Here is a 17,264-nt window from a genome sequence, read left to right as displayed (position 1 = left end):
CGAAGTTCCACTACACGCACTCTCCACTATCGCCTAGACGGACGAGGAGGTATTCTCGATGAATTCCTGGGTCAGGTAAATGGTTGACATTTTTGAAAATATGTGCTGAACCAGGGGATCTCGAGGATACTCAAAGGGAATGTGTAAATAGTTTAATTGCTTTGCTAACTAAAGAAAATCCAAAAAAATGGAGTATATACAATTTAAAATCTTCCAAAAATATTTTCGAAGCACCAGACTCCGAAGGGAACCGATGTCTTACATTCTAACCTTGACCTAGGAGTCTGGCGTCTTCAAATTTTTTTTTAGGGTCATGGTCAGGGAAATCAACTAGAGGAAGGAACCCTGGAGGAAGAAGTCAAGGAGGGATGGAGATAATTTGAATTTCAAAATCTGGCCGATATTTATGGGAGTTGTACGGTTGCTTTCAGAAAAGGCAACCGTCGCCTCTCTCTCTCCAATAATCCAAATCGACGAAAAAAACCGAAATTACTCTCCCTTCTCTCTACTTTCGTTCTCTCTCTAGAACACAAACCCTAACCAAAAATTCGACCCAGTTTTTGTCTAATTTCAGATCTGTAGTAATTGGCAGAATTGACGCAGAAATTGGGGAGCGTCGAGAAAGCAAATGAAGTATACCATCACTGGCGATTCCGGCAGATTCGGCGGCACAACCGGCAGTTCTCCATGAAGAAGGGCCTCGAGACTCTGGATCTCAACATGCAGAAACCGCTTCACGGGAGGCGGAAAAAGAAGAGGCGGTGCACGAACGGCCGGAGGATGGTGGACAGACGAATAGCGGAGCAGAGGTGGAGACTGAGAAGCAAGGTGACGAAAACCCTAGTTCTGAGGGTAAGGAAGATGGTGAGGGGGAAACCACTGTTATAGATGGCGTTGTGGAGGGGGAAACCCCTATTGTGGACAGTACTGTTGAGGGGGAAACCCCTGTTGTGGAAGAGGTAACTAAGGGGGAAACCCCAATGGAAACTGGGGATGAGACCCCAACTGATTTCAGGGGTGCGACCCCTGAACCCATGGAAGAGGGGGCAACCCCAAGTGATGTCAGGGGGGAGAACCCCATTTATATTGAGGGGGCAACCCCGATGGTGGATAATGAGGGGGAAACCCTGGAAAAATTGATGGAAGAAACAGATCTACATGTGACTGGAGTACCGGAGCCCGCTAAGGGAGGGTTGAACTTGATTGTGGACCTGGTGGATGACCAGGAGGAAGACGAACCCCAGATAGACGAGAGGGCAGAGAGGAGACGAACCAGGAGGAGTCTGCTCGACGAAGTTGATGACTTAGTTCCTGATGCCGCGGAAGTAGAGGAACGTCGCCTGGCCACGGAGAGGGCAAGAAAAGGAAAGGCAGCGGCGACCTCATCCACCCGGTCAAGGAAAGCTCCCTCCGTCAAGGAGGTTTAGGAGACCCTTTCCCCAGTGACCAAAGATCCCTCTGCCGAGGAACAAGACGAGCCTACCCATGAACCCGACTATGAATCTGAAGAAGCTGAAGAAGAGTTTATTCCAGGACGCCCGGAAGTTTGGCTGACTAAGGAGCTGCTAGAGGCGATGAGGCAGTTCGACGATCAGAAAAGGACCACGGTGTACAAGGAAAGATGTAGCACCAGGAAGATGGCTAAGTCTGGGAAGCAGTACAGCCCCAAAGAGCTTAAAATGATTGCATGTGACGAGGACTTCCGCGCTTGTATCTATTCGATCGGATTTGAGTGGTTACTGAAGCATAGCCAGAAGAGGGTGCCGGTGGACCTAGCAAGGGAGTTTTTCTCCACCTTTCGATTGAAAAAAACCACTGATCTTGACGTGGACTCCATAACTTTCAGGCTTTTCAATGAAGAACATGAGATGAGCATCCGGGAGTGGTCTTTGAAAATGGGGTTGTTCACCCAAGCCGAGGATGATGAGGGGATATGGAATGATAGGATGATCGGTGTGCCGAAGAATACGCCGGGTTTCAAAGTGCAAACAACATGTGAACTGATCACCCACTCCAAGGCGGGAACGTTTAAGTCCAGCTACTCCAAAGCCTCTCACATCGAAGACCGAATCCTCCACTTTGCTCAGACGTTTATCAGCTACAACTTGATGGGAACCGCTAATTCAGCTCTTACAATTACCGACCTTTACTTCACTTGGTGCATGGCGAAGGGCGTGAAGGTGCACCTAGGTTATTGGCTGGCTCAGGCATGCCACCAAACGGCGAGCAACCATGCGCGTCATATGTATACCTGCCACCTCCTCGGCGCCTACCTCCAACGAAACATCGAAATGAAGATTGCCAAGACCGCTCCTTTGGTAGTCATGTGCGAACCCCCGGAGATTTTCAGTGTTGATTATTTTTTCAACAAGGGGTTGCTACAAGCTCATGGCGCCAAGACCTTCTTCTACTCGATAGGAGACAAGGTAAAGGCGGAGACTGGAGAAGCTGATGAGGCCATGTCAAGTGAAGATATTGAAGAGTTGCGTAAGGATGTCCAGGATATGAGAAAGGAGATGCAATTGATGAGGAAAGAAATGGTGAAGGAACTTAGGGGGGATTAGAAAGGAATTGAACGGAAGCCGGGAGGAAGTGAAGACCCTGAGGGGCAATATTGCAGATTTGGCGGTGAAGTCTGCCAAACAAAATGAGCGAATGACGGAGGCAGTGGAGCTTTCAATGAAGATGTTGAAGTGGTTGCAGCAGACACTCCCCTTGACCCAGTCGAAGGTAACTCCTGGGTCCAGCAGCGAAGTCAAGCAGCCCGTCTAGAGCAGTCCCTCCGTCAAGCGACCACAACAATCGCTCAAGCAGATGATCTCCCCACCCGTTCCCAAGCAAGTGTCAGTCCCAACAAAATCAAAGTCTCTGATGAAGAAGCCAGTACCCGACCAGCCAGAACAGGAAGAAGAAGAGTCGGAGCAGCAGCTAAGAAGAAGGTGAAAATGACCCGACCCGGAATCCCACCCCAGTCTGGCTCTCGAGGGAGCCAGCCCCAGAAGTGAATCACCCCCATGACCAAGTAACTTTTATTTTTTTTTTCTGCTTTCAGTTCTCTGTTTTTGTTTTTGTTGCCTATTTGTGTTATGTATTTGTCTGTGTTTTCTCCCACTTAGCCCACTGCTTGGTCTAAGTGTGAGAAGTTTGTATTTTCTTTTTTGTTGTGTTTTCTCCCACTTAGCCCAATGCTTGGTCTAAGTGTGAGAAGTTTTTTTTATATATATAAACTGTTGTTGTTGTTGCATTGATCTCTCTGTTTCCCCCCTTCACGACGATGGCTTGGGGACAAGCTTGAGTGAAGTGGGAGGGGGAGATGAGTCAATGCATGTATTTGTCCGCATGATAAGAGTCTTTAGGTCTAGTTTTGTTGTGTCGCATGAGCCAGTGAATATAATACGGCATGAAGAGAGAATGATAGAGGGGTATTTCAACTTAGAAGCCTTTTCCTTTAATAAGCCAAGTCAATCTGAGTGAAGAGAGAATGATAGAGGATGCCTTACTTACTTAGTTGTGAAGCCCTACTATAATAGCGAGTTATAAGCCTGAAATAACTTCGAGCTAACACATGTTAAAGGGCCGCCACTGAATGCTTAGGGAGAAGAGTTGTGAAGGAGAAAAATAGGTGGATTGGGTTATGAAGGTATAAGCTGGACGAAGTCCAGGGTAAGGTGTTATAAGCTGGACGAAGTCCAAAAGAGAGAAGAGGAAAATGGAGGAATAAGCTGGACGAAGTCCAGAGAAAAAAAAAAAAAAAGGAAAGCAAAAAAGGAGAAAAAAAAAGATATAAAAAGAAGGGGGTATAAGTTGGACGAAGTCCAGGGGGAAGTTGTTTAAAGGGCAAGAACAATAATAACCTGACCCAGGAAAAAAGGAGGAACTCTCATAACCCGACGCTTCAGTGGTGTGGCAATAACTTAAGAGAGAATCGATCCTAACATCCCTGGTGAGGAATGAGTGATTGAGTGAATCCAATAATTGGGTAAGTAAAAGGCTATCTTGACGAACTGACAGATTGGCTAGGTAGAGGAAGGGAAAGCGCCTATTTGGAGGAGTGCAGCCTGTTGGATTGACCTTAATCTTGTGGGGACGGTTGCCTAAAAGTTGAAGCTAGCTCATGCATATGTGTTTATGTGTTTATGTGTTTGTATGTTTTTCTTTAAGTGTTTTAGTTTCAAATTGTGTCTACATATAGGAGTCTGTCTAGAGTCAGGGGATAACCTTGCTTGAAATTCTCCTTATTCTTTTTCTTGTGTTTATACTTGAGGACAAGTATGGTTTAAGTGTGGACAGTTTGATAAGGCTAATTTCATGCATCGGTTATATAGTGAAAAACATTACATTTTGCTGGGTCTAACACGGTTTCTAAGCTAGGTGTGTGACAGAATCACTAGATCCAGGAGATGCTGGAGGAAACAGTCTAGCGAAGAAATGAAGTAGAAGTGAGCAGAACCTAAGGAAAAGAAGGCTAGAAGAAGGGAGTCAATAGCTGAGGGCAACAAAGTCTATCTATACCTCGCTGGGCCCCACCTCAACGCCTATAAATAGAGGAGCATGCAACACACAAGATATCACTCTTTCGTTCACTCTTAGCTCACACACAACACACACTTGGGAAATGGGAGTTCTGGGGTAGTTTTAGGTTTCAAGGGGTCAATTCTTCAGAGAAATTCCGTCGTAACACCGTCCGCGTGAGGGCGAAGATACAATCTACTTACTTTCAGTTCTTTTGCATTCTATTTCGTTCAAACTTCACTTTTGGAAGTCGATTTGGCTGTTGATGTTACTGATTATCTATGCATTTCTTAGTTTTTGTTATATTTGTATTATTTCGTGTTGATCTACGTTGATCCTGCTGTTAAGAGTTTTTATTTCGGCGTGTTGCATGTTGATCTCTGTTTCTGTCATTTTGGTGCTCGATCTGGGAATTTGGTTGTAGATCTGCGTTGTTGTTGTTGATCGGAGGTTGTTGGTTGAATCTGAAGTTATGAAATGTTTTTTTTGGCTGGAGTTTGTGTCGGATGCTTGGATCCGGAGTGGATTTAGCATCCGAGGTTGGATTTGAACAGGGGAAGTCAAGTTATGCATGGATTTTGGTTTTTCTGTTTGCTTTATGTTTTTCTTCGTCTAGCATCCGTAGATCTGTTTAGTTCTTAATTGTTCTTCATTAAATTGTTAAAATCCAGTCTGCTCTGTTCTGATTTCGCTCATGCTGTTTTCTTCTGAGGTTTTATGCAAATTGGTTGGAGAAGATGATGTCGCTGTTAGTTAGTACCTTAGTTAGTTGTTTTTCCAGCTTTTCGTCCGTACTCTGCTTTTTCAGTTATGGTCCCCACCGTCAGTTTATTTCCCAGATCTAGTGATTGTTCGGTTCTAGTTTACGTACATGCTTTTGTTGTTTCGCCTAGATCTAGCTGTTAGCGTAGCTGTTTAAAATGCCAAGTTTAAGTTTAATTTCCTCAACCCAAAAAAAATGCGTGGCAGCAGCCAACCCAAAAACAATTTCCAAATCCTTGAGCATGATTATTACGCATCCATCTTTGTGGGATCGATCCCTACTTCCCTGTGCTACGTTTTAGTAAAGTGGTTGAGGGTTTTTGAAGAAGTGCTCTGTGTGTCCGACGACCAGTGAGTTCCTAGACCGTGTGATCTAGCGGATTTGCTGGACCTAGCAAACCTGTTATTTCTTTCTGTGCACACAGTGACTACCCACACACTAGTTGTGTCCTCTTCAGTAGTATCGCAAGTCTTGCAAACATTCTTGTCTATCTTAGATTATTATTCAAAATCTATCATCTTATCAAGAATGATTATCTGAATGAGTCAACGCGTCCTTATAGTTACATGAATTAGATTCAAGTCGATCTAAAACTGAGTCTAAAGACTCTTAGATCCATGCACTTGTTATGATCGCAAGGAACGCTCCCACTACGACATGACTCTTATAATCTTAGGTACAAATGTTGATTTTCTAAATGCATAAGTATCTAATGGTATGACTTCTTGGTTCAGATGGAAAATAGATATTCTTATTATCTTGAGAATTATCATGCTTGTTAGGCTTGTAGTTCTTCTCATAATCTTTATGAAAGAATCTAGTATTCGTATAAACAAACACATATCTTGCCGTGAAGATTATAGAACCTGTACCTCTTCTATCAATCGGGACAATCTTAAAACATACCTCAGTACACAACTCCAATTACTTGGATACCTTTTCCAAAACATGTGTTGGAATAACTCCACACCTTGAGATGTGCTGGACTAGACTTACCTCTAGTCCACAACTCGTGTGTTGTAGAAGGTACTGATGTTATGGTAATTTCTTTAAGATATAACTCGTTGTTTCCAACGTATATCCCATCAATGATAAGGTGTTATTGAGTGAAACTATTCCCATATTGAACTTGTCTTAGAGAGACTTCGATATCTTCTTATATGACTATCCCATTCTTTAGAAGAATGCTTGGAGTAGTCAACTAGGATTTAACTCCCACTACTAATCTTAACTCATTGCTCGTCTCCCATGGTGTAGACCATTGAGACTTGCTAGTCTTTGTATGTTGCATCTCTATAAGTATTCTGAATCCCTTGAACCACCAAAGGATCCTTACTTATAGTGCACCAACCAGACTTACTTGACTTTCGAGCTATTTAACAAGCAAGTTGTTAAAATCTCGATAGTCACTTGAGTTAGAAAAAATAAGTTTGAACAATTACTAAGTATTTTCTTGGCCTTATGTCTAAGTGACATAAATACTTTAGCATTCATTGTATAAGAAGTTGAACTGTTGTTCGAAACTCAATCTTGTTGCATTTATGTTGTTTAGATACTATGATGTATAATTTATTTTGTACTATGATAGATATTCGAATCACATTTCTTAATAATGCACGCATTATAAAATGACATCGAACATCGCTTAATCATAAACAAGTTTAGAAACTGAAACTGGATTCTTTCTAAACTAAAATGTACCAATAAAACAAAGCTCTAACATCAAAATAAAACAATTAAGTGAGCATAAATAAATAGCTCTCACTACAATAACTGTCCAACTGGATTAAGATCTCTCCTTTACAAGTTGCATTGTTATCTAAGTCATTGTCCTTCTTTAGAAGAGGTCAATCCGACTTACAATGCATCTTCAATTTGCCTTTTCACCTAATTTATCTTGCCTTACTTGCTTTCAGCAAGCATTGATGACAATTCAGCTCTTCCCTCTTTCCATTGCTAGTCTTCTGTTCGATTGAACTAAGACATAGGAAAGATGTAGCTTTAAGGAATTTGTCATCTATCATGTTATCTTCCTCTATTAGTAATAAAGTGAATATCATGTAGAAGGCTTCCAACCTTTAAGTAACAACCTTCATACTATCACTTCCTATTACATTTGACGAAGAACTGAGTGTAGAAACTATTTGAGTAACTGAATCAGAAGATTCCTCAAACTATTCTATCTCTCGTGGATATTCCAATAGAATCTGGACATCGTCCTTATTGGATATTCCTCTTTCATCAATATAAACCAAGACATGCCTTACTACTTAAAATAAAGTAGTTTGGGCTTCTATCTCAAAGAACTTGTCAAGTACATGCATGAGATGCATTCTTAAACTTTCTTTATAGAATTTTGTCAAGGAAATAGAGGACATGAATTGGTGAATACAAACTTTAAATTTTTAGCAATGTGAATCTTATCCATTTTATATTTCCAGTCTACATAATTTTGGCTTTCGAGTTTGATTTCTTTAAGGTTCGCAGACATTATAAAGAATTTGGCTGAGAAGAAATAAAACTATTTATCTCATACTATGCTTGATACATAATTGCAAACAACCACAAAATAATTTATGTATCTCGCAATTACCAAAACCAAAATAAGTACGCCTCTATGGAGGTCACACAAATTCGGATTCCAACAATTTTCTGGTCACAATCTTGATGGCATGGCCGCCAGATATTGCCTAAGCTTTTACCATAAATATTACTCCCTCCGTCCCGCTTTAGGAGTCCCGGTTGATCAATTTTGGGCGTCCCGCTTTAGGAGTCCCGGTTGAGATAAATTAATAAAAAATACCTACAAAAGTCTTAAAAGTGGGTCCCAACATCCACTACAACTAATAAAAAAGTGTTAAAAGTGGATCCCAACATCCACTACAACGTTTATTTATTGGACACTCAATTAAAAGTGGGTCCCAACATCCACTACAATATTTATTTATTACACACTCAAATACTTTTTTCCTTAAAACATGTGTCCGACTCAACCGGGACTCCTAAAGCGGGACGGAGGGAGTAGCATCTAGAAATTTCGTTTGTGTTTCACTCTATATGTACAAGGAATGAGAGGAGGCAAAGAGGGATGGTAAATATACGACTCTTATAAAATAATTTTATCTTTATTTTATATTGGTACAAAAAATTTAAAGTTTAAATAAATTATACAAAAAAGTTTCATTTGTGTTTCATTTTATTATATTTCGTTATTTTTGTTTGGATACCGTTAAATCTTTTTCCTTATAGAGTACAAAATGTTTCATCATTATTTCATATTGGTAGAAAAATCTTTATCATTATGTTATATTGGTATAGACATTTTTTACCATTGTTTCATCTTTTTTACATTACATGGGTAAAATGATTAACTATATTCAAACACATACTCCTTCCATCACAACCTAAATGAGGTGTATTTGTTTTTAGAATAGAGTGAACTACAAAACTAGTACCCATAAAATGGAATTTGCACACTTTTAGTACTCAACATTTACAAAATCACATTTTCAGTAAAAAAGTTTCATAAATCCCAAATTTACTCCCGATTTTTACTCTCCAAGTACAAGGTGTTGGGGTTTGGTGGCCCTTGCACAACGGAAGACATGCATAAACAAATAAATCAGATCTACAAATCTATTTGACCGATTATGGGATTAATTATCTACATATTAAATAATTAAAATTTCATTCAAGAACACAAATAATTCATGTAAAAGGAATTAAAACCCTAATTAATGAATTTCCTACGGTTTAGAATTACCGATCTGATTCTCCAAAGAATCGAGATTGCTTGCGCCTTCTCCACGTGATGATCTTCGTACTCAACCACAAACCTTCTAATCTATATCCAAAACTCAGATTATGACCTTTGGGTGGGCAAAGCTTGTCAGAATCGAAAATGGCTTGATTAAAAAAAAGATAGATTTTCTGTTCTGGAGAGAACTGAAAATCACGTTCACTCCGTAGAGAGGGGAACGAAATTTTAGAGTTAATTCACCATTAATCTCCTTTCTAATCTCCTTTTATATAGAGTTATGATGGGCCAGATTAGGGATCCATGGATGTTGGACTTGGGCCAAACCTGTTGGACTTTTACTAATTAAATTGAGCCCCAATTTAATACAAGTCCGAACAGAATATTATATCATCCACTATAGTATAATAATATTGACTACCCATCCAATCCCAAATTACGAGTAATCCAGGCTTTATCTCTTTAATTTATTATCTCTTGTGTTTAAGATATAAATATTCATTAATTAATTTAAGTCTGCTATTTGACTTTAATTAATTAAAATCTTTTTTCAAGAGTTGTCTAGTTCAAAATCCTTATTTATTATTCTGGAATAAATTCCAACCGGCCGGGTTTCTGAATAATAAAACCTTTTTCGAACACCTCTTGAGGATATTATCAAATTGGACTCACCCAGCACACGATTCATTGCAATAACAATACTAGCACCTCTTGACATTGATCACCACCATCCAAGATATCAGGATTCTTGGATTGCAAAAAATCTGCACCATTTGATAAATCAAAGTAATGCATAATCAATATCATATGCTCAATGTTATTTCAACAATGATTAAGAAATAACAATCACCGAGACCTCATCTTTCAGTAAATAGCAAGAAAGACTTATCTCAACTGTTAAATCCTTCGGTGCTATACCACACCAGTGTCGTTTATTTCCTAAGGTAAGGAAACATGTGGACTGACACTACAACCTTTCACGATAGGTAGCCAAAACCTATTTAGGTTCTGAAATTCTATTTCTCTTCTACAAAGAACCGACTGCGTCACCTTCTGTGAACATCGTTCACGACCAGTCAACTATGTGGTAGAATTAGACTTATTTGCTTCTTATACATTTAAATGTTAGAGAAACATCTTATAAATGCACACGCAAACACCAACGCAATAAAATTACTTCTTCTCGCCTTGGGTTAAAAGTGGATTGTAGAGTTATTATATACAAGCAATTCTATCTGTGCAACATGCTCGAAATATGCTTTTCCGTATACCAATCCTAACACAAGGGTGGTCCTCCACCTTAGCTGTCACTTTTGTCAAATTCTCAAGTTCAGCTGGTGTAAGGTTGGTGATTGGTTTCTCTCGTGCACCACACACTGCACTCATACATTGCTCATTAAGACTCGACAACATCACATTGCATACAGTGACCGGATCAAAGATACGCTCGGATTTTGCACGGTTTTAAGACCATTATTTGGTCCGTTTTGATGTCAAAGTCACTCTACATGTTCAATAATTGCATATTTTATACATTTTGGTATTTTGACGTGTTTTATGAGAAATGTGCATATTTGAGCCGAAAAGGGAGTCAAAACGCAAAGTCTGAAAATCTGGAGTCCGGATGGCGCCCGATGGTCAGTGTTATGTAGCGGCCCGCCTAAATTTATGCTTGGAAACGAGTCTCGCCCGACGACCGCCGGAGGTCATGCGGCGGTCCGCCACCGAAGGAACAGAGACTCTGGACTGCAACGCGGCGACCGCCGGCCAAGGTGTGGCGGCCCGCCGGAGAAAGACGGCGAATCCGACTTGACCTAGATCTGCTCCATGATTTACCATATTTTGAAGATCTTTTCCTTCTATAATGAGGATTGACTTTTCCCTATAAATAGGACCTCAAGCTTCATCAATTAGAGAGCTACTTTTTGCAAAATAATTCCTAGAGATCAAAAGCTAGAGTATGTCATTGTGCAAGCAGTTGAAGAAGGATTTCAAGAACATCAAGAACGACAAGGATTCAACCTACGGGTTTTATTTGCTTTAGTTTTATGTTCAAATTGTCTTCCCTTCAATCTATGTGTTTAACTTATTCCATTATGTGTAACTAAACTCATAGGATTCTAGGGATGTGTTAGTAACGACTTTGATTATACAATTCTTTTTTCCATTTAATATCCGTTTTGTTTATACTTTGTTTCTTCCCTAAGTTAATCTTGATGCTTCATGATTGAGTGACACAATCGTGTATGATTTAATATACCTTGCTTCATAACTGTGAGAGAGTTCTAGCGAGTTAGGTCCACTTAGTAGACACTACAGTTAGCTTCCCTTAAAACGACACTGTTAATTGAGAGTGAGGACTTTTCAAGGGTTTTAGGAGCTTTTTGGAGTTACGTGTTAGGATTGACAACCCTAATCTTGTAATCAACGTTTGCATCGCATGAGCATAAGCTAGGTGACTCGTCATATCAAAGTAATAACTGTGCTAGGGTATTGTAGTTTGGAATTTGTATAAGCATAACTGTGAACGCACATCCCTGGAATTCTACTTATCTCTATCGTTTATCTCTGTGTTTTATTTGCATTCAGTTGTTATTTGCTTTCAAATATTTTCTGTTTTCAAAAGTTTTCAAAAACTTTCGGTTCTCCATATAGTAATTGAGTTTTAGTAGGAGATAGACACTTTGTGTTCTTCTTCCCCGTGTTCGATATCCGGTACTGACCTTTGGCTATACTATTTCTATTCTGTATACTTGCAGGTATTAATAGTGCTAAAAAATAGTGCATCAATCACCTTTGCTATCTTCTCTATGGATTTAAAAAGGAAAGTATGTACTCCCTCTGTCCCACTAGAAATGAAATGTTTTCCTTTTTGGGTTGTCCCATTAAAAATGAAACGTTTCTTAAAATAGAAATAACTTTATCTCTACTTTTCTCTCTCTCTTACTTTACTCTATCTTCTTTAACTCACAAAACAACACTACATAAAATCCTGTGCCGAAAAACAAACGTTTCATATTTATTGGGACAGAGGGAGTATATTCTTATGGAATATAGATAAAGTATAATTCTATTGGTAACTCATAAAGATACGAAAATATTTTTTTTATCATTTTTAATTTTTGAATTCATAGTAATTGTAAAAATAAAATGAAGAAATAGTAGTATAACTTTAAAATATTGAATTAGGAGTAATATATATATATTCATATACATTTGATAAAAATATTTGACTAACTTCTAAAAGTTTGAAAAATTAATGAAAATTGACAATTAAAAATGAGAATTATTATATTTTAGGCAAATTCTATAGGCTCGGGTTAATTTCAAGCCAGCGCTATTGGGTTGCGGGCTATTCGGGTTGTAACTTTTCTAGGTTATAAATTTTTAACCCTAACTTTATAATATTGTAGACTATTCGGGTCAATCCATGAGTTTCAGATTAAATTAATATCCTATCCTCCAACGACTTAGCTACCTTGATCTCTCTATTCTAGTTAAAAGCCAATGGTTAAGCATTGATTTTTTATTCCACATTTCTTGTAAAGTCATTTGTCAGTCGACTATTTGATTTCAACTTACGTGATCGGCGGTCGACGATGAAACACAATTGATAAAACATTTTTTTACTCCATTCAATAGATCAAACTTAGAGTTTTCATATGGTAAAAGTAGGGGTGGCAAATCGTGCGTGTTGGGTCGTTATCGAGTCAACCTGTTAACGACACGATCCAATAAGGACAAAAACGAACACGGCCCGTTAAGAAATCCCAAAACCTGAACCCGAACACACGGGCCGCTACCCTAAAACCCGAACCCGGCACGAACCCATTAACGACACGAACTACGCTGGGTCAACACGACACGAGAACAACACGTATATGACACGACACTATAACAACTGCTATTAATAACACAAGTAAGAAAATGATAACAATTACTATTGATTAACAAAAGTTACGAAACTACGAATCTGACTTTAAGAGTTTAACTAAAAACCTAAAATCTGATTACACAATGTGATCTAGTGAACAATAACATCAATAGATTCATAGCAAAGAAATCCAACAAAAAAAAATCAATTTTAAATACTAAAAATTAATAATATTAATATTATTTGTTAACGGGTTGACAAACTCATAGTTTAGGCTTGTTTTATGGGTGAGTAGAGAGTGCTTTTGATGGTTTAAGATGTTTAATATAGGTTTTTCACCACATATACACTAATTAGGTGAGTTAATGGGTTTGTCGTAGTTTTGTGATGAAACAGGTTGAAACGAGCCGAAGCTGAATTTTGAGGAGTTTTCCAGAGAGAAAACCTGACCGGGTGTTTCCCATTTCTCGGAAAACCCGGTCGGGTGTTTTGAAGAAATCGAGCTTCGGAAAGAAAACCCGGTCGGGTGTTTCACCACTTACAAATCACCCGACCGGGGGGTTTCGTATATGTGCTCACTTAATCCTGATTTTCACTCCGAGTATAAAAGGGTTCTCACTCATTTTCGAACCCTAACTTCCCCCATTGCAAAATTGAGAGAGAAATCGAGAGATTCAAGAGGATTGAAGGCAAGGAGGCTTCCATTTTCAAGATATTGAAGAAGAAGATTCTCCCCAACATCAAGTCCACCTTAGGGAGTTCTATTTTCTATTTCTACTATGTTTTCCTTTGTTGTTCTTGTATTTTCTTTTGTTTTAGCTTCGACTATGAGTAGCTAAGTCTTTATTAGGGATATTGGTGAAGTTTGTATGGAATCCATGGGTTAAACCTTGATTTATGCTATCTATCTCTTTTGTGATGGTTTTGTTGGTTATTGGAATTTTTCATTGTCTAATTGCTTAGCTACCAATTGGATGACTTGTTCTAATCATTGTCATTGAGAGATGCTTGGTTAGATTGATAAATAATCAACAACTCCGTGCGTTTTATGTTATCGAGAGATGCATAGCTAGAGAGAGGGAGGAGACTCCGACATTAGAGGTCGATCAACGCGTTAGATGCACCTGAGAGAGGGTCTAACCAATTAACTCGACCTTCCTAGCCACACACGAGACCAGATAGATAAGCATGATCCCTAGGTGAACACCTGTGATCCATACCAACGGATCCATATCCCTACCTTCCCAATTTGTGTGAAAACTACCTTTTATTTGCTTTACTTTCCTAATTTGCTCTTATTTGTTTACTTGTTCATTGATCTTAGTTATGAAAAACCAAAAACCCTTTCTATTAGTCAAAGTTGCATCATGGTACTCAAGCCGGCATTTAGTCTTCGAGGATCGATAATTTCAACTTGCCACGTGCTACATACCCCATACACTTGTGGGTGACATATTCATTGCAAATTTAGCATGAGTCAAGTTTTTGGCGCCATTGCCGGGGACTAATTTGCTTTTGTGTTTGATATTGTGATAAGATAGAGAATACTAGTTTAGACATTTACTTGCTTTATTTAGTTTAGTTTTCTAGTTTAGCTCTAATTTCCCTTTGTTTCCTCTCTTGTGTTGTGTAGGTTTTTATGCTCACGCGCTCAAGGCATCTTCCCCTTGAGCCGATTAATTTAGAGATAGAAGTCGCCAATAGAAGAAGAGGAGGACGAAGGAGGAGAGCACGAGCTCAACATCTAGTTGAGCCAATGGAAAATCCAAATGGGAACAACGAGGAAGTACCACCTCCACCTCCACCTCCCTTAATCAAGACCAAATTATCCTCCATCTACAACAACAAATGGAGGAGATGAGAAGGGAAAGAGAGGGGGAAAGGAGAAGAGAGACACCGGTTAGAAATGCATTTGGGAACGTTAATATCCCAATGCCACCCATTGATACAAGAGTGAATGCCAACAACTTTGAGTTGAAGACGGCATTGATCAAATTTGTGGAGCAACGTGTTTTCTCAGGAAGGCCCACGGAGGATCCTTATGTGCACTTAGCCAAATTCTTGGAGATTTCCAACACAACCAAGCTTAATGGGGTTTCCGAAGATACGATCAAGCTTAGGCTATTCCCATTCTCATTGACGGGATATGCTAGAGATTGGTTTGATAACCTTGAGCCGGGCTCAGTCATAAGTTGGGACGACTTAGCCAAAAAGTTCTTGGAGAGGTTCTTCCCTCTTAGCTCTACTCTCAACCTACAAACGGAGATCTCCCATTTTAAAATGAAGAGCTAAGAATCTATGTTTGAAGCATGGGAGAGATTCAATGCTTTGTTGAAGAAGTGTCCTAACCATGGGTTATCTCCGGGCCATCAAGTGAGCCTTTTCTACAATGGATGCTTGGAATTTATCAAAAGTCAACTAGACTTTGGTTCGGGGGGATCATTCTTGGACAAGGGGGTCGAAGAGTGCAAGAAGATGTTTCAAAGGCTTGCATACACTAGCAAGAGTTGGAGTTCGGGTCGAGATGGCTCAATGCCGGTAGCTTCGGTTGTCGATTCGGATGCATTCAATCTCCTCAACCAACAAATGATGATTCTCAATCAAAAGGTGGATAGCATAAGTTTGGGGATGGCATCCAATGTAGAGCCTCAATCTACCGTAGAAGATGTTAATTATGTGCATCAAGGGGGAAACCAAGGAGGAAATCAAAGGAACTTCTACAATTATCGCCCCAACAATGGGGGTGGTAATTACCTTCCATCCTTCAATGCACATCCAAACCTTTCTTATGGGAAACCGAATAATGCTATTCAACCAAGTGGGGTTAACAATGCACCTGGCACTTCAAAGTCTTCAAGTGATGTTACCAATGAGCTTCTAAAAGCTTTGATGGAGAAGACCGATGGGATTATGGAACACTCCACCAAGAGAATTGATAAAGTTGAGACGGCGGTAGTAGAAGTTACTAAAAGAATGGGGGCCTTGGAGCACCAAATGAGTCAAATTGCTCAATCCATGGGTCAACTTCATCAACCGGGACAATTTCCAAGCAACACTATTTCTAACCCAAAAGATTGCAAGACAATTAATTTGAGGAGTGGAACAAGCTATGGGGGTTCCTCTATGCCCGAAAAGGAAGCTATTGTTCAACCCGAAGAAGAAGAGGAAATAGAGATGGAAACACCACCGGAGAGCTCGCCTAAGGTTCAACCCGAGATAATTGTTCCTCCCAAACCCATGGAAGTTAAGCTTCCCTTTCCTCAAATGATACAAAAGAAGAAGAAGGATGAACAATTTTCAAGATTCTTGGATATCTTTAGGAAAGTTCAAATCAACATCCCTCTTGTTGAAGCACTTCAACAAATGCCGAGCTATGCAAAGTTCCTCAAGGATGTTGTCTCACAAAAGAGGAAATGGGGGCATTATGAGACGGTCAACTTGACGGAGAGTTGTGGTGCAATTATTCAAAAGAAGTTACCGGCCAAGAAGTCGGATCCGGGGAGCTTTACTATTGAGTGCACTATTGGAAATTGCTTTGTGGAGAATGCCTTGTGCGATCTAGGTGCTAGCATCAATCTTATGCCATTGTACTTTTTCAACAAGTTGATTATTGGCAAGTTGAAGTCCACTAGCATTACTTTGTAAATGGCCGATAGATCTATATCATACCCCTCTGGCATAGTTGAAGATATTTTGGTGATGGTGAATGACTTCATATTCTCCGTTGACTTTGTGGTGTTGGACATGGAAGAGGATAGAGTTGTACCTCTTATATTGGGGAGACCATTCCTTGCTACCGGGAAGGCCATGATAGATGTTTCAAAGGGAGAGCTTACACTCCGCCTTAATGATGAGAGTGTGACATTTTTGATATATGAGGCCTTGAAGAGGCATGATGTGGAACAGAAGGAAGTCTTCAACATTGCAATGTTGTGACCGTGATGGATGAGTGTGTTGGAAGAGTGGCACCGACCTCTTACTTGGATGATCAATTAGAGAGATGCATTTCTCACTCTTTTTATTCTTCTCACTCTCTTTATATTTAAGATGCTAACCTTGAGTTGTTGGAATTTGTAGGTGCTTTGGACTCGGCTAAAGAGATTCCTAGATCATGTCGTCCACAATTTCTACCTCTTAGGGATGAAAGTGAAGATAGAAAGGAAGAAGTAGAAAGCAAGAAGCTTGAGTTGAAGCCACTACCATCGCACTTGCAATATGACTTTCTTGGAGAGAATGATACTTTTCCGGTAATTGTATCATCTTCCCTTTCTAGTTCTGAGTTGGATAAAATGTTGAGAGTTCTTAGAAAGCACAAGAGTGCTATTGGGTGGTCCATATCAGACATCAAGGGAATAAGC

General features: G+C 39.6%; 1 protein-coding gene and 1 non-coding gene across 2 annotated transcripts; one reads left to right on the top strand and one right to left on the bottom strand.

The window, feature by feature from the left end:
• Window positions 1-15,156: 15,156 nt before the first annotated feature.
• Window positions 15,157-15,263, bottom strand: LOC125191500 (small nucleolar RNA R71). Its single transcript, XR_007171174.1, has one exon. It is a non-coding gene; the product is annotated as a small nucleolar RNA R71 (small nucleolar RNA).
• Window positions 15,205-16,551, top strand: LOC125189868 (uncharacterized). Its single transcript, XM_048087095.2, has one exon. It carries the CDS (start codon window positions 15,205-15,207, stop codon window positions 16,549-16,551), a length of 1,347 nt encoding a protein of 448 aa, XP_047943052.2.
• Window positions 16,552-17,264: the final 713 nt, after the last annotated feature.

This window comes from Salvia hispanica, chromosome 5 (assembly GCF_029641045.1).
Source record: "Salvia hispanica isolate PSC_SH4W2 chromosome 5, Shi_PSC_v1, whole genome shotgun sequence".
NCBI classification, from domain to species: domain Eukaryota; kingdom Viridiplantae; phylum Streptophyta; class Magnoliopsida; order Lamiales; family Lamiaceae; genus Salvia; species Salvia hispanica.
The sequence above is the reverse complement of the archived record's forward strand: the minus strand, read 5'-3'. Positions and strand labels throughout refer to the sequence as shown.

Coding starts and splice junctions, on each gene's coding strand:
- LOC125189868 (XM_048087095.2), top strand. CDS start 15,205: ATGTTTGAAGCATGGGAGAGATTCAATGCTTTGTTGAAGAAGTGTCCT.